The sequence below is a fragment of the Sabethes cyaneus genome, chromosome 3 (assembly GCF_943734655.1).
Source record: "Sabethes cyaneus chromosome 3, idSabCyanKW18_F2, whole genome shotgun sequence".
NCBI classification, from domain to species: domain Eukaryota; kingdom Metazoa; phylum Arthropoda; class Insecta; order Diptera; family Culicidae; genus Sabethes; species Sabethes cyaneus.
Window position 1 is genome coordinate 156,238,011 of NC_071355.1, and position 25,800 is coordinate 156,263,810.

Below are 25,800 nucleotides of genomic sequence, written 5' to 3' on the forward strand. Positions count from 1 at the left end.
TATCCGCATCAAAACAAGCGATTTCTATAAGTGCAAAGACGTGACAAACCGTGAACAAAAGTGTTTTATCTTCAGAGGAGAAATATTAACAAGTATATTATATATCAATTTTAATATATATAGGAATTATTAGTTTGAAATATAAATATGAATTATAGTAAACAATTATACAGATAAGCTATAAATCAAATTTTTGATATAATATTTTATATATAATTACCTGTTGCTGATAGCTCCAGAACTTCCTTTTTGAGTTGACGTGTTTCTAAGTTTTCTTTTTTTTTCAGGCACCTTTTCTTGTTCCGGTTGTGGAACCTGTCATATAGCAATCCCGACGGATTCTTCTTGCCATTTTTAACGTCTCGTGGCGAGAAATACAGTTCCTAAAAGTATAAAAACATACATTAATATATATATATATATATATATATATATATATATATATATATATATATATATATCAATTAAAAAAACTAAAATTTTACAGCGATTTCTGTAGAAAATTTTTGACTTATCATTTCCGAAAAACGGACCATATCCGCCAGCCGGAAATACTCGTTTTTCGCGATGTAATTGTCCACTATTACGTGTGCCAAATTTCTTCTATGTTCTGAATTTAGCTGGCCATATTTCTCAAAATATTGGCACACTATCTTCCCTTTATCGTTGTGGTCTAAAATTGTATCGAGGCACTGGAGCGTTTTTTCGGTTGAAAGCAAAGTAAGTTTCCGAGCAGGGGCTCTGGAAGGGCCTGGAACTGCTTCTCTTTCATCCAGAGATTTAAACAGCGCACTTTCTTCCCAGTTAACCAGCTTTATACGCAGAGCGTGTTTATGAGCGGTTGACTTAGTATCAGCGAATATATCGGCTAATGCGATTTCATCGAGTATTTTGATATAGTTCATGTCTACGCCATGTCCTGTAGAAATGATGACAAAAATTCTTTCGGTAATCTTGATTCAATTTTTCCTATTTAGTAAACTTACTCCGTAGTATTGTATACACTTCCTGACTTAGTGTAAATTGGTTAACAATTAAATTTTGTAGATCAATATCCTCAGTTTGCTCTGGAAAGGATGTTTTATGCGGGAAAAATTTATGTACAAACAAAATTACCTGTATGATATTGGTGGTCGTCGAGACATTCCTCTAATATATCATCGTTAGCCGTATCCATTATTGTACTTGCTTTTAATTAATTACTAGACAAACTTCACTTAAATGGGAAAAATAAATACACAGGCACACAAAGGTATACACAAACACAACGCGTCTTAAGCTTTTTTCGCAATGGCGGTTTCAAATGACAGAAAGAAAGAAGGCAAAAAACACCATATAATTGTTATTTAGACAAGTTTTCATAATCGGTTGAAAAACACTAAACATATCGGATAAAGGTAACCTCTAAAATTGTTGGAACTACCATGGTATTTTTGCTTCTTGAAAACGGTAGTAAATTTAACAATTTTATGGTCTTGTTGACAATTCATGTTGTTATATCAAGCTGGCAAAATGTTGTCATTGGAAGCTTGAGAAAAAAGTTCATTTGACCATTGAAATGGTCGTCATTTTGGTTTCTATCATGGTATTTTTAACCACGAAACTTCTCAAGTTGATAAAAATCATGGTACGCACTACAATATTGTCATATAGTTAAGATAACCATGGGTACATGTTTCGCGTTACCATGGTTTTTTTCTCAGTGTAGGTAAAAAGTTGGTTGTTATGGAATATTTTGAAAGGCAATATTTTTATTTGACATAGAACTACGTCTTACCATAGGAACGTTCGTAACGAAATCGTTGGTTTGGTAATTACTCAAGTTTTAGTACATTTACAGTCAACCAAGAAAGTATTCGGAGAGCAGCGCATAGTTTTTTATAATATGGCTCAGTATTTTTGCAAAGAATGGTGACAAATATTTTTCAAAACAATATTTAATAAAACAATAATTAGCGGAAAAACTTTCCGTTTAGAAGATAGAGTCCATACCTAGGTCCATACAGTTTAAATTGTTTGAAACGCAGTCAAAAAAGTATTCGGACAGTTAACTATTAATTGAACTAAATATAATTTCTTGCTAAACTACTATCTTGTAGGACCGTCTATATTCTTGATGACCTGTACCAATCTCTTTGGGATAAAATTAACATTGCTCTACAAGTGCTCGGTTTAAGTAATTTTTATTAGAATCGACTGATTTATACTTATAGTTATGAAGTTATTTCAAAAGATGTTCAATGGGGTTCAAATCTGGACTGAACGCTGAGGTTTTAAAAACGCTAGGACAATTGTATGGTACCCATTGCTTACAATAATCGACAATATACTTAGATTCATTATCCCTGTACAATATGAGTGTACCATACAAGTACAAGTTTGCTTTAATTTTGGTTAAGATTGCTCAGATAATCGAGTTTACACTTGATTCTGTCCAAAAATATATAAATTAGCTACCTCAGTGATTTCCATGCATATTGTTTTAAAAAATATGTGTAACCATCCTTTGTAAAAATACTGAGCAATATTATTAAAAGAAAATGCGTTGCTGTTCAAATATTTTTTTGGTTGATATGTTCAATGTCTTCAGAACAAAAAATGATCTCGATTTTGGCAACATAGGGACACGCATTTGTAGCTGAATTCGAAATCCTACTGTATTCAGGTGGCGCCAAAGCAACATTGAGCAATAAATAACAACATGTCGCATTCTACATGTTGCATTCCACATCTTGCCAAAAAATTGAACAGTCTAAATGGATCTTGAGAAGCTGTGTCAAATACCTACATTGTTTGATTCGAACTAAATGTACAGCTGTATGATTTATCTTATGTATGTGTTTTATTTTATATTTCTCTTATTTTTATTTGATAGTTTTGTAAATAGTTGGAGTTACGGTTAAGGTTTCAGTTTTACTGAAGAAATATCACTAAATCAGATTGCGTCACATTGCAAGTTTTTGAGCTCCGGAAGAATCTTTTCAAGCACTGTCAAATTTAGCTTCACGATAAGCAAGTCTTCCAGGGTACCTTCGCCTAGCGAAGTACGGTGATCGGACAGGGTCAACGCCAGTGCACTAAACGCACGTTCCACTGACACCTGCGTTGAGGGAACAGCGTAGATCACTCACAGCCACCTCAAACAGATCCTTATGGGTTGTTTTTTTTTGCAACCAGTAATTCCACACATCAATGGTATGGGGTTGACGGAGTCCGACATCGAGCACACTTAGTTGTTCAGCCAGAATATTATTTCGCGAACATTCTTCACTGTCAACGGAATCTTCTAACGAACCTCCAAACATGTTTGTTAAATAGTTATCAAGCGCGTCATGTTGAGCTGTGGGCGGTTCATTTTTCATTGCCTGTTGTGAATTGGATTCATTCTCACTTAGCGCAGAAATACGAGCTGACGTATTAATGATAAAACGCTAGAATTAAGAAAAAAAAAACTCTAAGTCAAATATAAGGGAACAAACGTATCAAAGTCTCCTATTCCATTTTTTTGAAAATTGAATTGTGTGAAATAAGTAAGTAAGAAATAAGTAAGCCTAACTACTATAGAGTCAATCATAAAGAAATTCTCAGTAATAATACTTACCCGAATGTCTTCCTTTTCCTCAGGCGTAAATACAGTGGAGTTTTTGTAATTAAATCGTGGATCGAGTAAAATAGCAGCCTTGAATGGCATTTTGCGCTTTAAAGCACTTAGCCTGTCTTGAAGAGTCTCGCATAACAGGGTGGCCATATCATTCTGGATCTCACCCACCTCTCTAATCGTGTTTATCCACTTCATATAAAAGTCGGATAAACCGACATGTTTATCCTGCATTTGGATCGTACATTCGTAGACTGGGCGGAAAGCTTTATCAAAATTATTTATAAATTCCCAGCTGTCGGTGAGATCTGTAATTAAAATAATTCGGACCTTGCTTCCATTGGCGGAACTAGCGGGGGGCTAGGGGGGGCTAAGCCCTCCCTAGAAAAGATTTAGCCCCCCCTAGAAAAGTTGACTGAGTTTTGTAATTTATGAAAAACCAATAGTTAGATAACTATAGGTATGAAAAACTTCAGAGTAAAGTTTATTTGCATGACTGTTATAAGATTCCAGGCATTAATGTGCATTAAATTTTAATATGCCACCGAAATAAAACGGTTGAAAAAAATTCCGGGGGCTATAGCCCCCCCTAGAAATGAGCGCTAGTTCCGCCAATGCTTGCTTCATATATTCATTACTTAGGCCATTGCAAATTATTTTTAAAGTTTTTGGAAATTGGCATGAAAAATCGGGGGCAAAACAATAATTTGTAGCATATGAGTTATTTTTTTATAAAATTAATTGTCTGTGGGCTCTGCAGCCTGAAAAGCTCGAAAAATAATTGTACGAGTTGAGTTAATGCTTCTAGCAGGAAACAGAAAAGGAAATTCGAACAAAGGAATTTGCGAAAATCGGCTAACAAAATTTTCTTTCGTTTTTGTCTTTTTTTCGTAGATTTTTGCATTGAAAATAATGACGTATATATTAAAAGTAAGAATAGATTTGGTTTTCACGTTTAATCTTTAAGTAAAAATGCCTAAAATCTATTTTTTTTGCTCGATTAAAAAAAATCTCTTTGTTTTTTTTTCGCCCCCCCCCCTTTTAGTGGCCCAACACCGGAAGGACAAAAGCTTTATAAAATATTTGTAATGGCCTTATCACAAATTACCTAATTCTTTATTTTTTGCCCCCAAACTCATATAAAACTCTTTATTTGCTTTGAAATGCGCCAACATTTTGAACGATCCACCCCAGCGAGTTTTTGCATATAATGGTGGCAGCGGTTGGTTCTCTTTTTCGAAGTATACTTTGTATAAAACCTTTCTGCAGTTTTTTGCCACAGTGGTTATTTTACGGATGTTATCGTCATACCGTTTTGTAACATCTGTGACAGCGAGCTGCAGTGTGTGTACAGCACAACGAATCAAATTCACAGAGTCCTTCAGTTCGTTTTCTATGTTTTGTAGCACGCTATCGTCAATGTCGTTCACATCAATCGGTTCTTCGAACTCCTCTTCATATCTTAGGAACACAAACTCTTTTTGCAGTTCCTTCACTGCAGCACACATATTTGCTCCGTTGTCGCAGGTAATAGAATACACATTATTAAGGTTCATTTTGTACATTGCCAATATTTCGACAATTTTGCTCTTTAAAAATTTTCCGGTTTGTTTATCTTTCAGTTCTAGCATACCTGTAAACAATGACGAATAATGTCAAAAAGCTCGCAATCTTCGTTATTCAAACGAATTAGGCAAATTTAATCGCTTATAAGGAAATAAGTCAGAGAAAAATGTTTTGGTTCGTCAGAACTTAATAACCCGATTTTAATCAACCACAAATGCTACAAATGCAACAAATGCACAAATGTACAAATGCTAGTAATTCCATGAAAAGAAATACTCCGCTACTGTTCAAACTTTATTTTGGTAAGAGTAGTCAACAGTGCGACAGCAGGAAGGTTCGGTTGGAGAAAATGGGATTGAAGAAAGTTATGAGCTCCGTTCCCACTTACCCCGTATTCTCACTTGCCCCGGGATACCAAAACATATGGTCTCAGTATTCAAGACTCGTTGTCTCACACTCACTCTTCCCACCTATTAAAGAAAAGTCTGTTATATAGACACATTTGTGATTGTACCTAATTTCGTCTATAACCAAATCGACTGAAATATTTTTTTCGGACAACTAGAAGGAATAAAGAAATGAAATCAGAGATCTCCACTCTGCTCACTGCCCTCTTTTACGTGACAACAAAATGAAATTCCATTGACTATAATTTTATTACTTACCTAGAGTTCTGATGACAATTTCGCCATCGTTCACAAACTGCGCATTGATGCCTAAAATGTGGCGCCCATGGCGTGAAGTAGAGTCAATCTTTAGTGAAATCAGTTTCTTGTTCATCTCCTTGGCAATGCTTTGTTTTATTTTATCTGCTGCGATAGATATGTATTTCTTAGTTGCTCCCGACGAGAAACTTGCGCCAAGAGACGCACCGAGCGGATCCAGAATAGCCCGCATTTCTGGCCAATCAATCGATGATATGGGCAGATTTCTTAAAGCTACTAGCTTCACGCACGCGTTAACAATGATTTGTTCGTTTATTGACACCGAAACTTTTTTTATTTTCTTGCCTATTCGCGCCGTTTCATCACCTGCCTTAAAAAACCCCGTTCTTTAGCTAACGCAAAATGCGCCGCACGAAAATGACGTATAAAGTTACCAGCATCATATTTTTTCTGAAAACATTTACACTGCCCCATATCGCTTATTTTGCACCACACACCGACATCATTTTCTTCTACAAAATCTTTAACCAAATCTCGAAACTTTCTTTTCGTACCACTAGAGTTTGCCATTTTCTTTCGACTTCGATCCCGTTTTAACTGCCAGAAAACGTGTGCCACACAAAAATTCCAGAAAACGTTGACGCACAAAACTTCCAAACTGAATGGTGACTGCCGATCAATTGACTGTTTTACAACCATTCAAACTGCTAAGGGAGTTTGATCGAAACGAAAATGTGAATGGATGAAGCAGAATGAATGGATGAGAGGGATTTTGTCCCGACAGAAAGAAGAAACGCTGTTACTACCCATTCATATTGCTGTACAAATGGAATTATGAATGTGTGCGGTAGCTGCAGCGAGGTACGAAAATACGAACTCCCGCACAAAACGGACAGCGTGATTGTTGATCGTATGGAAGTATGACTGCTGCAAAAAAAAGGACTGGCAGAAGCCCTGGACAAGGCGTTACCAAAAGATCTTACACATGAATTTCAATGTGCAAACACCCTTTAGGCTGTGAACCATTTCGCGAAATTTTTAACATTTTAGTTAAAATTTGACAGTTCGATGGTTGTGAACCATTTCATATTTGACAGATTGATAGTTGTTTTACTCAATGAGAGCATATATAAAGTGAAGATGAAGATATGTTTCTATTGTCGAATTTGTTTATTCAATCCGGGTTGAAACTGGATGAATTTTATCTGTCAGATAGGAGCAAATGAACACAAAAAGTTCATCCAGTTCCAATCCGGATTGAATAAACAAATTCGATATATAACAGCGAATTTATTTATTTAGTCCAGGTTGGAATTGGATGAATTTTTGGTGTTCATTTTCACTCCTATTTGATAGATAAAATTTACCTTATTTCATTTTGGGTTGGATAAACAAATTTGTTATACACTGAGAAAACATCCATACATTGGTGAAAAAAATTCAAGGAAAAATCAGTGAAACACATCGAAGCTCTTTCCTTTCTCTTTGGCATATCTCATTGGCTCTCAGAAGCGAACCATTGAACTGTCAAAACTAACCATGCTCCCGAGCAGGGTTATTTTCGAAAACCCATCGAAATTTCAAATTTTAACCAAAAAATTAAAAATTTCGCGAAATGGTTCACAGCCTTACTTGAGTTACATACACAGAGAACCACGGGGCTCTAGGAATATTGCATTTTCCGATCGGATTTCTCTCTTAATCGTTAGGAAAACGAAATGTGAAACCGATTAAACACGCTAGGTCAGTACAAACGAATCGTGTTTATGTGCATTGTCTGCATAAACAAATGATGTCATGTTGAGAATGACATTCGAACCATTTTTAATTTGCACGTCGTGCAAACCAACGGGGTTCAAATTAAAAAGTGTTCAGATTAAAAATGGTCAAACGAACGGGGGTCCACGGTACCAGGTAATCGACGAGAAGTGTTTTTATGTAATCAACGAGTAATCCTATGCCCAAGCAACCAAAAGTTCGAATATTACTTGACAGGCGAACTCGAAAGTTCATAATTAGTTCAGATTCAGTTCCGTGGAATTTTCTTGCTGATTGGTAGTGTATATCAAGTATACGTGGAACTAAATGCTTCAAGAAGTGCTGCGAGTACTTCATAGATACTTCAAAGCTATTACGATGCTACATGAAGTTCTGAAGTAACTTTAGTTGCTAACAAGTTCTGCGTGTTGCTTTTTTGTTTATATTTCTGGTGATCAAACCATCAGAACCTGAAGCTATTGGAGATTAATTATTTTTATTTCACTTGAATAAATTTAATCCTCGCACATTTCTAATCTAATACCTACAAAGAAGGATTTCTGTCTGTCTGTCCTGTGTTCCCTATAGAATCAAAAACTACTGAACCAATCGGCGTGAAAATTTGCATGTAGAGGTTTTTGGGGCCAGGAAAGGTTTTAGTGATGGTTAGAGACCCCTCCCCCCACTAAGAGGGGGGGCTCCCATACAAATGAAACACAAATTTCTGCATAACTCGAGAACTAATCAAGCAAATAGAACCAAATTTAGCATGTGGGTGTTTTCGGTGACAAGAATTTATTCTAGGGTAATTTGAGACCCCTCCTCTCTTTATAAGGGGAATTATAACTCCTCTCCCCTTTAAGAGGGGGGGCTTCCATACAAATTTCCTCATAACTCGAGAACTAATCAAGCAAATGGAACCAAATTTGGCATGTGAAAGTTTTCGAGGGCAAGAAAATTTTCTATGTTGAATTAGGACCCCTCCTCACTTTAAGAGGGGGGGCTCCTGTACAAATGAAATACCAATTTCCTCATAACTCGAGAACTAATCAAGCAAATGGAACCAAATTTGGCATGTGTGTGTTTTTGGAGACAAAATTTTTTTCTATGATGAATTGGGACCCCTCCCCACTTTAAGTGGGGGGGGAGGCTCCTATACAAACGAAATACAAATTTCCTTATAACTCGAGAGCTAATCCAGCAAATGGAACCAAATTTAACATGTAGGTGTTTTTGGAGGCAAGAATTTTTTCTATGATGAATAAGAACCTCTCCCCACTTTAGGAGGGGGGGCTCCTATACAAATGAAATACAAATTTCCTCATAACTCGAGAACTAATCAAGCAAATAGAACCAAATTTGGCATGTGGGTGTTTTCGGTGACAAGAATTTATTCTATGGTAAATTGAGACCCCTCCCTCTTTATAAGGGGAATTGTAACTCCTCTCCCCTTTAAGAGGGGGGGCTTCCATACAAATTTCCTCATAACTCGAGAACTAATCAAGCAAATGGAACCAAATTTGGCATGTGAAGGTTTTCGAGGGCAGAAAAATTTTCTACGGTGAATTAGGACCCCTCCCCACTCTAAGAGGGGGGGCTCCTGTACAAATGAAATACAAATTTCCTCCTAACTCGAGAACTAATCAAGCAAATAGAACAACATTTGGCATGTGGGTGTTTTTTTTGGTGACAAGAATTTATTCTATGGTGAATTGAGACCCCTCCCCTCTTTATAAGAGGAATTATAACTCCTCTCCCCTTTAAGAGGGGGGGCTTCCATACAAATTTCCTCATAACTCGAGAACTAATCAAGCAAATGCAACCAAATTTGGCATGTGAAGGTTTTCGAGAGCAAGAAAATTTTCTATGGTGAATTAGGACCCCTCCCCACTTTAAGAGGAGGGGCTCCTGTACAAATGAAATACAAATTTCCTCATAACTCGAGAACTAATCAAGCAAATTGAACCAAATTTGGCATATGTGTGTTTTTGGAGACAATCTTTTTTTCAATGATGAATTGGGACCCCTCCCCACTTTAGGAGGGGGGGGGGTCCTATACAAACGAAATACAAATTTCCTCATAACTCGAGAACTAATCCAGCAAATGGAACCAAATTTGGCGTGTAGGTGTTTTTGGAGGCAAGAATTTTTTCTGTGATGAATTAGGACCTCTTCCCACATTAGGAGGGGGGCTCCAATACAAATGAAATACAAATTTCCCCATAACTCGAGAACTAATCAAGCAAATAGAACCAAATTCGGCATGTGGAGGTTTTTGGAGGCAAAAATATTTTCTACGGTGAATTCGGATCCTTCCACACTTCAAGAGGGGGGGCTTCTACACAAATGAAATACAAATTTCCTCATAATTCGAGAACTAATCAAGCAAATGGAACCATATTTGGCATGTGGGTGTTTTTGGAGGCAACCATTTTTCCCATTATGAATTAGGACTTCTTACCTTTTTAGAAGGGGGGGGGGCTCCCATTCAAACGAAATACAAATTTGCTCATAACTTTAGAACTAATCAAGCAAATGGAACTAAATTTGGCATGTGAGAGTTTTAGATGGCAGAATTTTTTTTCTGTGGTGTATTACGACCCCTTTCCCTTTTAAGAGGGTGGGCTCCCATACAAATGAAATACAAATTTCCTTATAATTTGAGTACTAATCAAGCAAATGGAACCAAATTTAGCATGTAGGAGATTTTTGAGTCTTGAATTTATTTTATGATAGTTAGAGACCTCTCACCCCTGTGGTAGGGGGATATGGACTCTCATACAAATAAAACAGAAATTTTTGCGAAACTCAAAAACTAATCCAACTCGAGAAATTCGAGACTCTTCCATAAAACATTAATCAATAACAAGACCACAAAAACTATCTATAGTAACACTAGATCATTCAGGACGAGCCGGTCGCGAGTGTTGCCGGTGACCCGCCGTCGGAAGCGCCGCCCACTGGGGGGCTTGCAAAACTCGAGATAGTGACAAAGATCATCCGAAATTCATGATTTATGTACAACACAGGTTAATTTGTGGCAATACGAAGTTTGTCGGGTCAGCTAGTTATAAATATAAATTAGAATGTAATGCTCTTCATTATTGTGTTGTGTTGTGTAGCATATGCAGTCGGTATCTCACTACTGTAATTAATTGCCTGGTTCCAAACTTTATGTTCTATAATTAACTCGCGCTGCATAAAGCTGCTGCAAGTTCTAAAACGAACTTTTACTTAACAACTCATTGGCAAAATTCACATCGCTTGAATACGACAAAGGTGACGCAGTGGATTGGTATAGGTTTACAACGCGGAACACCCGGGTTCAAACCCAACAGCAGGCAAATGCAACGAATATAGAAGTTAGGTAGAAGCACAGAGAACAGATTAACAGGCTCGAAGGAAGTAATCGATTTTTTGTGTGTAAAATCTGTCGGTAGCGCCCTCCAGAAATAGTTTGCCAAACGCATCAAAAAATATCCATGTACCTTTATTAATATTTCTTTGTGCTGGAGTTACATAGCAGCGATGGAAGCGACATCAAGATTTAGTTTGCCACTTACTGCTCGAGGGGTGCTCTATTAAAGGATTCCTCGTAGATTACATAAAAATCTTTTACATACCTTTTGTTAATTACCTGGTAGTCTGTTCTCTGTGGTAGAAGTATAAAAATAGAACATAGAAGTGCTGCTAAATTTATTTTTTTTTTAGTTTTTGACAGTTTATTTCGAAGCTGCTTAGCGTTCTATGCAGTGAACCCAAGACAGCTTGAAAGTTCGGTTAATTACTTAAAAGTGACGCTGCTTAGCAAGTTATAGATTGATATACATAAAGCTGTTTAACCCTTGTTAGACACCATTATTCGAGCTCTTGGTTACTTGGGCGATAGAGCACCCCTCGAGCTGTGAGTGGCAAATTAAAACTTGATGTCGCTGCCATCGCTACTATGTAACTCCAGCACAAAGTAATATTGGTAAAGGTTGTAGGGATTGAGCGGGGTGAACAGAGAAAAACGTTATGTTATGTAAAAAATGAGAAGCAGCAGAAATAGGTTCACTTACTCTCCGCACCGAGAAAGCGGTATCGAAATGAAAAGAGGGAAGCGAGAAATAAACGACTCAGTCTTGTGATTGATTGTGCCGCGTAAAGACGTGTTTTACTAATTCGCAGTTCGCAGTTGAGAAAATGTCCGCCACAATCACCACAAAGGTGTATAGGGTAACTAACCTATTTTGGACCCCTTCAGCAGCTGTACATAATTTGGACACTTCCATTTGATTTTGCCACCCCATTGACATCTCTATAACGAGCTGCAGTGAACGTCAGCGACAGCATGTCCTGGGCTCAAAATTTGACAGCGGGCCCAAATCAGACTGCTGGCAGTTGAGTGAAACGCAGTGCTGACATGCTATCTCATTTTCACACACACGAGATGTTGGCAGCGAAAACATGGTTGCCTGCCTATGGGCTGGATTTTGCTGTAAGTGTCCAAATTATGTACAGCTGTTGAGGGGCTCCAAAATACGTTGGTTACCCTACATATTTTTTATGCGTTTGGCAAACTAGTTCTGGAAGGCGCCAGCGGCAGATTTAACCAAGGATTTTACACCTTTTACACATAAAAAATCGATTACTTTTTTCGAGCCTGTTGATCTGTTCTCTGTGGTTTAAGTACGTTATTTTTAGAGATCAAAATTAACGGTATTTTCGATACAAGGGCTTATCGAAACCTTTCGAACCAACACGATCCCGCGAACACAGCGCATCCCAATAGCAAATTTTGACAGATGCTGTTTTACGCATCTATCGACGAAATAGGATGCCGAAGAAATCAACCTATTAATCAACCGACTTCGTCGGATCGCGTTGGGTGGTTGTCTCCGTCACCCGACGCATTGGTATATTTAATCTGTTACCGTCGGGTAACGATTAAATCAGATGATGATCGGTTTACTCTGTACAGAATCATGTTTTGACAGCTAAGTCTGATTGATTTTTGAACAAGGCCAGTTTACTTCTAATTTACTTGTTCTTTATTTGAATAGCTAGGTAAGCATCCTTTACATAAAAAGACAGCTGCATTGAATTTGTAACTTATTATCGCTATTTTAGTTGGAATTTCGCACTGAAAATTATCGTGCGACTATTTTTTCCTATCGGATTGTGGAGCCACACAACGGAGATAGAGGTTAGGTCCAGTAACAAGCTGCTCTTGACTCGGTTTATATCTTCCTTAAAGGAACTCCGTCCGGATCTGCGTCGCCGTCAATGAGGCATGGAATCGAAAAGGTCCTGCGACAAGTTCATCTCCTTTGTCACGATGGGAACGGATTGGTTCTGCGGAGGAAATTGATCGGTTGGCTTCATGAAAGATGAGCAGGTTAGTGAAATTAAACTATAGGAGTCAATATAAGTGTTCGTGTATGTTCCGCAGAAGAGAGAAATTTCTTCAATGAACAGCTTTTTTCGATTCCAATTAATTACCTTCTGATCGTTACAGGTTGTCATCGCGCCGACGTCGCTCGTGCTATTTCGAGCAGTCTTCTTCGTTCAACTCGGTCTTGGGCCGCTGGTCGCCAAATTTTCAGAAGTCGAAAGTCGCTTTTAAACTGGTCGAGCGATCCCGCACGGTGGGCATCTCTGTTCCTGAGGCAGGAGGAGTTGTTGAATAGGGCCACTTTCAGGGCATTATTAGGAGCATTTTTATTAGAATTAGGTTTGGTTCTATAGACTTCAATATAATGCTCAAATTGATCCACCTATTTTGTCTGTATTGATAAATTTTATGTCCCGAATAATCGACCTATTTCGTATGGTTCCGTAGGTTACAAGATTTTCTCCATCGATTAATCCACCTATTTCGTATGATTTACGTATTTCGTCATCTGATTCCTCCACCGATTTGATCGGCTTTGGTAGGCAAGTTAACTACATACACCAAATAATCCACCTATTTCGTCGGTATATTGACAAATTTTATCTACCGATTAATCAACCTATTTCGTTTGGTTCCATCAGACACCTTTATTTCATCACCCGACTAAACAGCCAATTTAGTCGGTTTTAGTCGATCGATTAAACATACCGACGAATCGGTAGATCGCCCTGTTAAACTCCCATAAGCGTCGTTGCAACAATCGGCCGATTCGTCGGGACCAAAATCGGGCGATTCAGCCGACGCGAACCTACTAAATCGGGGGAAAAGTAGGGGGGATTTTTTATCGGGATATTCGCAGTGAGTCAGGTAACACAGTAGCCGTCATTGCGCACGCGAAAAGCTGGATCTTCACTTGTGTAATCACTGCTGTTGGAAACCCCTTGGTAAAAATTTAAAGAGTAAGCATTTCGAATTGAGTACATAATACTCAATTTTGAGTTTTTTACTTCTTCGTGTAAATTGCAAAATTTGCCGGTCTGCGCTGCGATGCCGATGGTGTTACGGTGAATGCGTGAATGTGATTGGTGAATGCCGGAATGTCTGTCAACATATTTACTTTCATTCATATTATATCCTTTTTCTAGATGAGCAAATTTATGGATGTTTTGACTGTTTTTGTAATTTGTTTTTGTAATACATATTTGTACTAAAGTTCCTTAAGATTTATCAGAAAGTGTGTAAAAAGTGTAAATTGTTTTAATATTGTAGTACATAGGTATCAGTGTTAATGAACATTTTCAACTGGATCCATATCCATATCAACCGCGTTTTACGAACGACACGACAAAACGTGAACAGCGTTTTCAAGCCGCAAGATCAGCATTTTTAAAACAATTTAGCTTACTCAGGGTTTATCATCACAGCGTCGATATAGAGAACCAAAACGCTTGTTTAAGTGCATTCTGTATCGCTGTAAAATTGGTAAGTGTACAGTGACAGATCCGCTGTAGTGCTGTTTTTACTACATCAGCTAAATTCACAACTAATATCCATACAGTTTAGTCGTTAATTGTGGAAAGCGAATAGTCGGAAAAATTAGAATAAATAAGAAACCGACACGAGCTTGTTACTCATCCGCAAATAATTAATACGGTAAACCATGGATGCTTGAAATTAAATGCTTTGCTTTCGACTGCCTTGAGGAGGGCAATTAATTAATATCACCAACTTTCTTTTCAACCGTACTTTACCTTACTGATCGCATGTACTCGATGATATTTCTTTTCTTTTCTGTGCAGCAACAGTAGATTTTTGGGCCTATCGCCAGTAATCGTTACAATGAGCGAGTGGGAAGACAACGTAAGTAGTGATTTTCTGTTCATTATCAGCCTATAAGCAATAATCTGGAGTTTTGACCGCGTTTTGCAGGACGATTCTGGGAAATCTTTCGGTCAGAGCAGATATTCTGGGGGTGATGATAGTGGCTATCCTGAAAGCCGACAAAGTCATCGAGGTTTGTCATAACAATGTACTGCTAAGAAGTTTCATTTATTTAGTTTCAAGTATCCGTAGGACGCAGCTTTCGTGGAGGACGCGGTAATCATGGCAGCAAATTTCACGAAAACGGGAATGGCTCCAGGAGTAACAACTATGCTCGGGAGGAGAAAAATGGGGATGGAAACGAAAATGTACGCACTAGTTTCCGTGGGGGTAGGGGTGGACGGGGCGGCCGAGACGGTGTAGGAAGCAATGAAACAAATGCTAGAAATAATCGCGGTGGTAGTTTCCGTACACGCGGGAAAGAAGAAAGCAGCAATAATCTGGTAAACGGCGACCGGGTAAAAACTGACAAACCCAGAGAATTATATATACCACCGGCTCCTACCGATGATGAAAAAGAAATGTTCGGATCTGGAATAAGTTCCGGTATTAACTTTGACAAGTTTGATGAAATTAAAGTCAAAGTTACTGGCGAAAATCCTCCGAAACCAATAGATTCGTTTGCTAATTCAGGACTTCTCGATTGCCTTTTAAATAATGTACGCAAATCGAACTACCATAAACCAACTCCGATCCAGAAATATGCCATACCTATTATCATGGATGGACGGGATTTGATGGCATGTGCACAAACAGGATCCGGTAAAACTGCCGCTTTTTTGCTGCCCATGATAAACACTTTGTTGAATGAAAATTGTAATAGACAAGCCGAAAGTCCGCAGATTTTGGTAATTGTGCCTACTCGTGAGTTAGCTTTGCAGGTAAACTTGAATGGATTAAAGTAATCGCATTGTTCCCATTATCTTTTGCAACATTTGCATTCCAGATATTCAACGAAGCGCGAAAATTCGCTGTCGGATCATTCTTGAAGACTTGTATTGCCTATGGAGGCACAGCTACCCGTCACCAAATGGATAATATCCAAAACGGTTGTCATATTCTTGTTGCAACGCCCGGTCGATTAATAGATTTCGTTGACAAACAAGCTGTATGTTTCGATCGGATTAAATTCGTGGTACTGGATGAAGCTGATCGCATGTTGGATATGGGCTTCATGTCAGATGTGGAAAAAATAATGAGTAATGAAACGATGCCTTCTAAAGAATCACGCCAGACTCTCATGTTTTCCGCAACATTCCCGGGTGCGATACAAGAACTGGCTGGACAATTTTTGAATAACTACATATTTGCAGCTGTCGGTATTGTTGGCGGTGCAAGTGCAGACGTTGAACAAACCGTATTCCAGGTGACAAAATTTCAGAAACGCAAAAAATTGCAAGAGATTTTAGAGTTATCCGATGCTAAGGGTACTTTAGTGTTTGTCGAAACGAAACGAAATGCAGATTATCTAGCTTCACTGCTCTCCGAGACGACATACCCAACAACTTCCATTCACGGTGATCGGTTGCAACGAGAACGAGAAGAAGCCTTGCGAAATTTTAAATCTGGAAAGATGCACATTCTGATTGCAACATCCGTGGCAGCTCGAGGATTAGATATCAAAAATGTTCTTCATGTTATAAATTACGATATGCCTAAAAGCATCGATGATTACGTACATCGGATTGGTCGAACGGGACGAGTCGGCAATAAAGGTCGGGCAACCAGTTTTTACGATCCAGAATCTGACGCGGCAGTCGCGTCCGATTTAGTGAAGATTCTCAAACAGGCGGATCAGGAAGTACCGGTCTTTCTTCAGGGTGTGTCTAGTAGTTCATCCTTCGGTGGGGCGAGTCAATTTGGTGGGCAAGACATACGAGATAGGAATAATGAAGGATCTCGGCTTGATGCAATGCCGAATCAGATGGAACCAGAAGAAAGTTGGAATTGAGTAAGTGACACTAAGTGTCCTATCTGTATGGTCTGCGTAACAAAGCTTCATATGCATGATTTTCCTTATATTGTGGAGAGGTTCGAATTTATGTCATTCTTTTAAAGGATGTATATTTTTCTGTTATTTGAAAGATAACACGTGAATATCATATGTAGGTATTGATAAAATTAAAATAAATTCTTTTCAAATTTCTAACGCAAGAAATATAGTTGATGGTATTCCGAAATAATGAACCTGGTGTGCTCTTTTATGAGCTCAACACGATTATTTTCATTTTATGTAACCTACTTTTATATTCGATTTTATTTCTATTTCTAATGTCTCAGGATAATGCCTGAGATTCATGTACACAAATGAGCTTATATCTGCTGGTAGTGTGTTTTTTTTTTAAATTATCGTATAATTAATTTTTCGTAAAAACTTTCTTTTAGATTAAATTTTGTTTTTCTAAAAAAAGCATGCACGCTATGCGAGTTTTCAAAAGTTACAGTGTTGGCGAACAAATAGGGCACGGTCTGATAGGTTTTTTCGCAACGTTCTATGTATTTGCTTTTTGGGAACGGGTCGAAAAATCTTAAAACTTTTGTATGTGAGCATGTTTATTGGACTGAACTGGAGTGGACTGAAACAAAACTATTTGAAAAAAAAAATGGTTGAGGAGTTTCCGATAAATAAGCAAAATCTATGCACTAAGTGCAGGAATGCTTACTAGAAACCTTGGAACAGCGGAGGCTAAGTAGAAGGATTGGGTTACAAATCAAGGCGTCGAAAATTAAATATATGATAGGAAGTGACGGACAGTGACTATTGACGGCGATGAACTCGAATTGGTTGAGGAGTTCGAATATTTGTGATCTCTGGTCACCGCCGACAATAATACGAGTATACAGATTCAACGATGCATTCAAGCTGGAAGTCGAGCCCACTTTTCCCTCTGAAAGACACTTCGAACAAGGAGCATACGCCGCCGCACAAAACTGACGATGTCCAAAATGCTAATCAGAGCGGTAGTTCTCTATGGACCTGGGATAGTAACTTTGCTATATTTGAACGAAAGGTGTTGCGGACTATTTTTGGTAGAGCACAAACGGATAACGGATTGTGGCATAGGTGTATGAAACACGAATTGCTGGCACTACTTCGAGAGATTCCCATCGTACACCTGATGGCAAGGAAACCGGACAACTGTGTAGTGAAATCCGTTCTCTTCAGGTAGCTCACCGGCCTTGTATGGCAAAAATTTAACGGTTTCGGCCCCTGACTGCTCGGCAAGCGGCTGAAACATCCGGCCCATCCCATAATGCCCATAATGCTGGCGTCATCAGTGAAGCAGATCAATTACCTGGATTTGTTGTAGATCGTATCTCGCAGCCTGGCTGGTAAATGGCTGAATAATGCGTACCGTCAGTGCCTTGCGCACCTGTAGGCATAAAACAGACCCTACAATGGTTCACAGCCTCTTATACAGCAACTTCTATCCCTATCTTCTCGTGGTACCAGCCGGGAAACGAGCAACTTTGGTGGAGATCGGGCCACTAACCCCGGTACAAGCAATGCTGACAGGGAAGAAGGGCTCTTTCAAGCTTCTTTAATCCTCCGGCAAAACAAGGGGTTGGTGTTGCAGGCTTTGCAAGCCGCCACCACGAAAAAAACTAACGCACTGAACGAAGAACAAGTAAACTCGGACTGGAACAATCGGGATAAACGAAAAAAGACTATGAATTGGAAATTCGGAATGTGGAACTGCCGATCTCTCAACGTCCAAGAAAGCACGCGAGAGCTCTCCGACGTATTGAAGAGCCGCAAGTTCGACGTCCTAGCGCTGCAGTTGGTGTGCTGGAAAAGCTCAACAGTACGTACGTTCAGAGATGGACATACCATTTATCAAAACTGTGGCAACACACACGAGCTGTGTACAGCTTTCATAGTGGTGGGCGAGATGCGGAAACGTCTGATTGGGTGGTGGTTAATCAATCCTCGAATGTACAGGTTGAGAATCAAGGGCCGGTTCTTCAATATTGCCCATTTCTTTGGTAACAAAACGCGCTGCTCACTTTTTTGACAGCTTGAAATCGTCGCAAAAAGAATCTGCTTGGCTGAATGTAAGTTATAAGTATATATTTTGTTTATATAGCACGTAAGCTATTGATTTACAAAATAAACTATATTTGCCCTCGCGACGATTCTGGCGGCGGTTTCGCCGGCGACGGTTATAATTCATCGCGTTCGAAAGGGTGGGAAATTAGCAGTTCAGCAGTACCGATGACGACAAGGTTAATTTGTGCGCTGCCCAAAACATGATATCAAGATCATCACCGGGGATTTCAATGTTTAGCTCGGCCAGGAGGAGGAATACAAACCGGTGATTGGAGAGTTCAGCGCACACCAGCTGGTTAATGAAATGGGCCTAAAACTTATCGACTTTGCCGCCTTCAAGAACATGACCGGACGTAGTATCTTCTTCCAGCACAGATTCCTACACAAGTACACCTGGAGGTCACTAAATTAGACAGAATCACAGATCGACCACATTTTGATCGACGGTCGGCACTTCTCAGACATTATCGACGTCAGATGCTATCGAAGCGCTAACGTTGACTCGGACCACTGCCTAGTAACGGTTAAGATGCACCCAAAACTCAAAACTCTCCGTTGTGAACTACCTTCGGTAACGACGCCAGCATCGGTTAGATCTCGCGCGGTTGAAGCAACCAGACGTCGCTTCAAATTACGCGCATTCACTCGAAGCTACGCTGCCAGAATAGGATGAGCTGGACGAAGTTTCTCTCGAAGATTGTTGGAACACCATCAAAACAGCCATCAGCAGTGTAGTGGAAAGCTCCATCGGGCATGTAGCACGGAATCAGCAGAACGATTGGTTTGACGATGAATGTAGAAGGGTGATGGATGAGGAGAACGCTGAGCAGGCGGCCAAAATGCGCAGTTCCACACGTCAGAACGTGAAAAGACTCTAACAGAAGAAGATGCAGCGAAACCAAATCTTTCGGGAGAAAAAGCGCTACTTGGATGAGCAGGAATATGCAGAGTTGAAGCAGCTGCGTCATTCTCAGGAAAAGCGAAAGTTCTACCAGAAACTGAACGGATCCCACAAGGCTTTATGCCGCGAGCCGAAATGTGTCGGGATAAGAATGGCAGTATTTTGATGGACGATCGTGACGTGACCGATAAGCGGAAGCAGCACCTCGATCAACACCTGAATGGCGTCCAGGTGGAGAATAATGTCGGCGGGGAAAGCGATTTCGACGGTGCAACAAACGGTTAAGGAGTTAAGAAGGCTATCATGTAGCTAAAGAACAAGTAGGAACAAGATGACTAGGAGCGCAGCGAGCAAGATGGTCAGACCAGGTGGAGCGTTATCTGGCGCAGAGTACTCGGTGTCCGAGAAATTGGAGAGCGGTAACCCATAACCGAGTTAACTGGAGAAACTTTTTCAACGGGCTTTCTTAGAACGGCAGGCCACTTAAGTAAGTATTTCGCATGCTGCGCACCCGTTTCATAACGCTTTCTAGCGCGATGTTAAACAGAAAGCAAGAAATACCATCGTCTTGTTGTAGACCCTTGCGTGTCCTGTCAATCCTGTCAGCTTCTCAAAAAAGCCATTTTTGGCTTTAATCCTAAGCACACTATAGCGCTTCACGGTGGACAGTATAATAAGCGGCCTTGAAATTGTTGTGGGTAGGGACTCGGGCACTTTGTAGGCTGCGTTAAGAAGTGATTGCTCGGTAGTTCTGACATTTCAGAATTTTGTATATTGGGCATTGGGCAGACTGTCACTTTTTCAGTAGCAGTTTTATTTCCCTATTAACCGATGCAGTTAGGTAGCAAATCTATTCGGCAGATTTCAACGTGGCGGCACCAAAAATATTGCTGGTAACCACAGCAAACACTGAAACCATCAAGTTCTTCACGTTACTAGGTTTTTAAGAGTTTGCTTACCGTGGCGTGTTGACATAAAACAAACTAAATTGAAGTGTAAGTGTTATTCGATCAGATTGGATCTATTTTTGTGTAATTAGCGTTCACCTAGGACAAGTGGCTTCTATCATAAACTGCAGCTGCATTCTTGGAAACACTTTTCGAACAAAATGAAGAAGAAGAAGAAGTCACGTGTCACGGTCTAGCTTAGGCCCAGCCTCCCACTAGTTCCTCCAGTTGATAAATCGAATCTTATTGACTTATACGAATTAATAAAATCGGCCATAGATACGTAAATTATTTTATTCAGCGGAAAATGAAAGAGGTGGATTCTGCAGAAAATATCATTGTTTCGTTCAACCGATAAGCGAATTGCGCCAATACTTATAGTACACTATTTCAATATAGAGGAATTGTTTAAAATAGCAAATTGACTGTTTAGGACGAATAAGCATGTATATTTTCGATGCATGCGAAGTCATTCTGGATCATACTGAATATCCACATAGAATGCCTAATAAATTTTAAGTTTTGTTCTGTATTTAAATATTTGGCGTTTGCGGCGTTTTTCTGGAAAAAGCTCAAGTGCTGAACTCATCGGAACTTGCGAGTGTCACTCAATGTTATTAGTTTAGTTTGTAGTCGTAATAGAAGCGTTTTTCACGTGCTCGGTCGGAACATTGCATCTTTCTTTCGGTTCGCGTGACCCCGTCTTCGTGTTATGTTGACATCCGCGTGAGTGATCCAGCCTTGATAGCCGGCTTCGGAAGGCGCAGACGCATTTTACGCCTGAACTTATACAAGCAGCAAACGATGATTTTCGGCCCAATATTGTCATTCGTGTAACAAACTCGCAGGCGTACGGTCCGTGTTTTCCGATTTTGTGCGTGCTTTCTTACTACCAAATGAAAATTTTTCAAACCTCAGTGGGTGGAGTGTGAGCTAAAGATTTTCATCCGTCTACTAGCCTTTGTTCTTGATGCGAATAATAACAATCGTTTATTGTTGTTTTAATACAAAGATGAAGGAATATAATCCACTAGATTACATCGTGTTATTCAAAGATTGATTTTGATTCAACTAGCTGCGGAAGCAGTTTCGTAATCAACCGGGATGAGAGTAAACTACGGCGCAATCGATTAGTGTCAGAATTCGAGGAAAAGTTTCTTTGTGGAAAATTTGGATTCTCCTCCTTACTCCCGTGCTTAATACGCAGTGTTTAGAGCATTATTGTGAGCAGTTATGTAAAATAATATAAAACAAATAGCGCAGAAAAAAATATAAATGTGGAAATAGTCTGACCTGCGTTAGTATTCTGACGTAAGTCGTAGAAAGGTGCTGAAGGAAGATAATCGCTGCCTTCTGTATTTTTTTTATTACGGAGTTTCAGTGACGGGTAGGAAGGACTGTTGAGTGGGTGGAAATAGTTGATTCTATAAGCATTTACGCGAAACCGAAAAGGGTCACGAAGAAGTGTAGCAAACGGAAAAGCATCACCGCTGTGATACATATCCCGAATGATTAATGGTTTGGATGTATATGTTTGTAGTTAGTGTATGAAATTAAAGTGGAGTGTATAGTTTCAGTACCGATATCTAACAATATCGTCCATTGTTCGCACTTCGGCAAATGACTAGCCAGCATGTAGCGGAAACATATCTTGATATCAAGTATTGACGGACATGATTATGTGACATCGTTTAAAAATGACTCATTATGTCATGCAATTCCACTGTATCCATTTGGCAACGGTGTACCATTTCTAAACATCAATGTGAATTGTTACGAGTATTATTGTGTACGCTTGTAGAGGATTAGCATCGATTGAAGTAATTGTAAACCTCATTGAATCGTTATGGATCAACATCCGCTGTTACTAACAAATGAAAGCATTCATGATAGTGGCATAATTGAGGATGTTCATCAGGAATCAGAGGACACTGGCAATGAGGAGTATGGTGATGAGAGTAATTTGGAGTCCAATCTGCGACGTAGAAAAGGAAAAATAATTTCATGCGTAGAAAATGGTAAGCCAGAAATTAGTTCTTTGATCTTACGATAGTACGGTACGGGAGGGTATTTCCAGCCCATTAAGCGGTAGCCTGAACAATATTCAGGAATTACGTTGAAACTATATTTATTCGAGACAAGATTCTTATACCAGTTGATAGAATAATATTTACTAAATATCGGCGTGTATTTTGGTCGCCACTGAACGCTACTGAATTTGAGTTATAGTCGCGAGAAATGATAAAATCACTGCGGCTAAATTGAGCCCATATTCTACAGTGGTGTCTGTGTTTTTTAAATCCGACTGGCCGAAATAGCCAGCACAGGGATTAAACGCACAGGGATTCAAAAACAGATCAAAAGAGAGACCGTTAGATAACGTGTCAGTATAGCCTATATACCGGCTCTTTGAAGATAACTAGTTTTGCAGTGACAACAGCTTGCTGTTGGCGCATTGAATCGTGCATATACATTAACACCAGAAACAACTGGTTGTTACTCAAATACTAGCTATGTCAACACGATAGAATAGTTTCAGGAGTAACTGCCTCACACATTGGTAGTAGTGTAAATAGAGCACCATATGCTGAAATTAAAAACAAAATGCTGCAAGTCGTAGTGAATGAAAATTGATTTATATTATCATGTCAGAAGGGAATTTTTGTGTCCGTCCGTGATACAAAGAAGTAGAATTGTTCTGTGATACGGTATTCACAGCTGTTTAGTTTCTAGAATAAGTAAACGTTTTTATAATTGTGTGTTTTCCAAACCATCATTAAGAGCGAATTCGCGTAAGCGATTGCTGCTGGTTTTTTCAGCCTGATTACGTGCCAGTGGAAAAACAGTGGTTTTGATGTTTTTTGAACAAAATTTAGCAAATTACTTACATTTTTATGAAAATAGTTATAACACATTAAAGCTTATGAGTACTGCATTCGTTTCAGTACTGTTATATAGCGGCAAAGTTTTTATTTGGGAAAGCGCAGCAAAAAAAGGTAATTTATGCCGAATTTAGTAGCGTACTGCGAATACCCTCCCGTACCCTATGTACCGTTTGTTGAACTAATTATCACCGTTTGTTGAACTAGAGAATTATCACCTGTAGCTAATTATAAAAACAACGTTTATTCGTGAGCTTCTCTAACTAACTTTACAATAAACATCATTTTTTTATAATCATCTGCTCTACGCTATGCCTACTAAATATCTTAGATTCTTCTTAGATGAAACGGTGGTTCTACAATTGACGGAGGGACGGTAGGGGAAAGTAATGAAAATTTTTTTGGTGTGGAGGGGAAAGAGCGGGAAGGTGAGGCGGAGGGGCTATTGGTAGCTACGCTGTGGGTTTGAATCCGGTTATAATCTCAGATTATAGCTTGGTTCGACCCATGCACCTTCCAGCATTGGATAAAAGGTAGGAGTCACAACGACAACTAGTTAAGCGTAGCTACCAATAACCCCTCCCCCTCACCTTCCCGCTGTTTCCTCTCCACACCAAAAAAATGTTCATTACTTTCCCCTACCGTCCCATAATCAATTGTAGAACCACCATTTCAAAAAACATTAATATTAATGCCCGACCGCATTTCAAGGTCAAAGACTAAAAACACGAGTTCGGGCTTAGATTCTAGTTCCTTTAATAATCTAAGCCACTATCTGTTTCTCCTACAGTTCGGCCATTCTGACAAATTACATCATCATCGATGTACATTATACCGTGACCGCTCCTAATTCTGCGCAGTTCCTAATTCGGCGCATTTTTCTTAATATAAGTATTTTCTAACATTGTGCATAATTATGATCATTGCATTATTTTTTTTTATAAATGTCTGTTGAATATTACGCCATTATTCACAAACGGGCCATAATATTTGAACGCGAAATAATTTAACGTGAAACTGAAAGTATTTTATATGGCAGAAAACATCGTCGTTAGCGCCAACGCTAAGATTGTCCTTCTAGAAAATTAACAAATTTTTGATCGAAATTCTTTGCAATGATCAAATTATCCAGCATAATTAGAAATAAGTTTCAGTCATGTTTTAGACTAAAAGAGTGATTGCATGCATTGTTTTCTTTAGAAAAATGCGATGCAAGAATGCGCAGGTTTAGGCACAGATTTTTTATTCATGTTCCAAATTCTGCGCAGTAATGTATCCTACGAAGAAATCGCGAAAGAATACGCAACCTCATTCAAATGGCTGAGGTTTAGAGGCATGAAAATTCAAGTAGAATCTTTAACTTGCATTGATTGGAATCCTGTGCTGTATCTCGGGGTCCGAACTTACGAGCGCCAATTCATGAAACCATGTCTTATATTTTTTTTAAAGTCGACCCTCATGGGGCTGTCAGAGAGTGGGGAAGTGATTTCTATATGAAAACAAAAGTTTTAGTATTAGTCTAAAGTGTAATGTTCAGTATGCAGAAAACCCGAGTAAATTCGCCACCTAACCTAACCTTTGCCACCCGGACAGCACAAGAATGCCGGATCATGGATTTAATTATGGTAATGGCTAATGCCGGATTTTTTGGTGTGCTTTTAGCGTATAAAGATATAAACAGCATGGCAGTATTTATTTTCACTCAGTCGAGATTCGAGCATACGACGATAGCCATACTAGCCCAGCATCGTACCTCGAGGTCAACTGGGAGTCCTATCTATGGTACATACTTTTATATATGTTATGCAATACAGAACAGCTTTTTTAATTGTCTCCGACGTTTCGACTTTGTGTTTAAGTCTTTTTCAAGGATTTAATATTGTCTGTTATTTCTCGTTTGTCTTTGAAATGTCTTCGATTGATTTTTGTTGCATATCTGTCGCCTGTTGAATGTTTAAACTATTTTCATAATTAGAAAAATAACGCACTACTTTTTTACACTGTGACTTTGCACCTACTTTGGTATTCCGATACCAAAATCATTCGGACTTCCGCCCCTTTGTTAGTGACTCTCCCTTTTGTCAATTCCCTGCGCTGGTCCTTTCATGTCAAAGATCATTTGTGCTAAGCTTTATAGAACCATCCAGGCGTTCCGGAGTTATGGCGGAATATGC

General features: G+C 39.1%; 2 protein-coding genes and 1 pseudogene across 2 annotated transcripts in view; 2 read left to right on the forward strand and 1 right to left on the reverse strand.

Moving 5' to 3' along the window:
* Nucleotides 1–2,935: 2,935 nt before the first annotated feature.
* On the reverse strand, nucleotides 2,936–6,061 carry LOC128740310 (uncharacterized; annotated as a pseudogene).
* An 8,023-nt stretch (nucleotides 6,062–14,084) lies between these two features.
* On the forward strand, nucleotides 14,085–16,898 carry LOC128741434 (ATP-dependent RNA helicase vasa-like). Its single transcript, XM_053837247.1, has 5 exons — nucleotides 14,085–14,446; nucleotides 14,764–14,824; nucleotides 14,894–14,978; nucleotides 15,038–15,726; nucleotides 15,792–16,898. Exons 2-5 carry the CDS (start codon nucleotides 14,804–14,806, stop codon nucleotides 16,794–16,796), a joined length of 1,800 nt encoding a protein of 599 aa, XP_053693222.1. The 5' UTR covers nucleotides 14,085–14,446; nucleotides 14,764–14,803; the 3' UTR covers nucleotides 16,797–16,898.
* Nucleotides 16,899–22,590: 5,692 nt separating this feature from the next.
* The window catches only part of LOC128740311 (anoctamin-8), a 61,884-nt gene continuing 58,674 nt past the window's right edge, over nucleotides 22,591–25,800 (forward strand). The window contains exon 1 of the mRNA XM_053835849.1: nucleotides 22,591–22,762. Within this exon, the coding sequence (XP_053691824.1) occupies nucleotides 22,591–22,762 (172 nt within the window). The remainder of the gene's footprint in view (nucleotides 22,763–25,800) is intronic.

Excerpts from the sequence above, each read along its gene's own strand:
- LOC128741434 (XM_053837247.1), top strand. The coding sequence starts at position 14,804 with ATGAGCGAGTGGGAAGACAAC. Across the intron at positions 14,825-14,893 it reads TGAGCGAGTGGGAAGACAAC|GACGATTCTGGGAAATCTTT; the intron begins GTAAGTAGTGAT and ends CGCGTTTTGCAG. Across the intron at positions 15,727-15,791 it reads CTCGTGAGTTAGCTTTGCAG|ATATTCAACGAAGCGCGAAA; the intron begins GTAAACTTGAAT and ends TTTGCATTCCAG.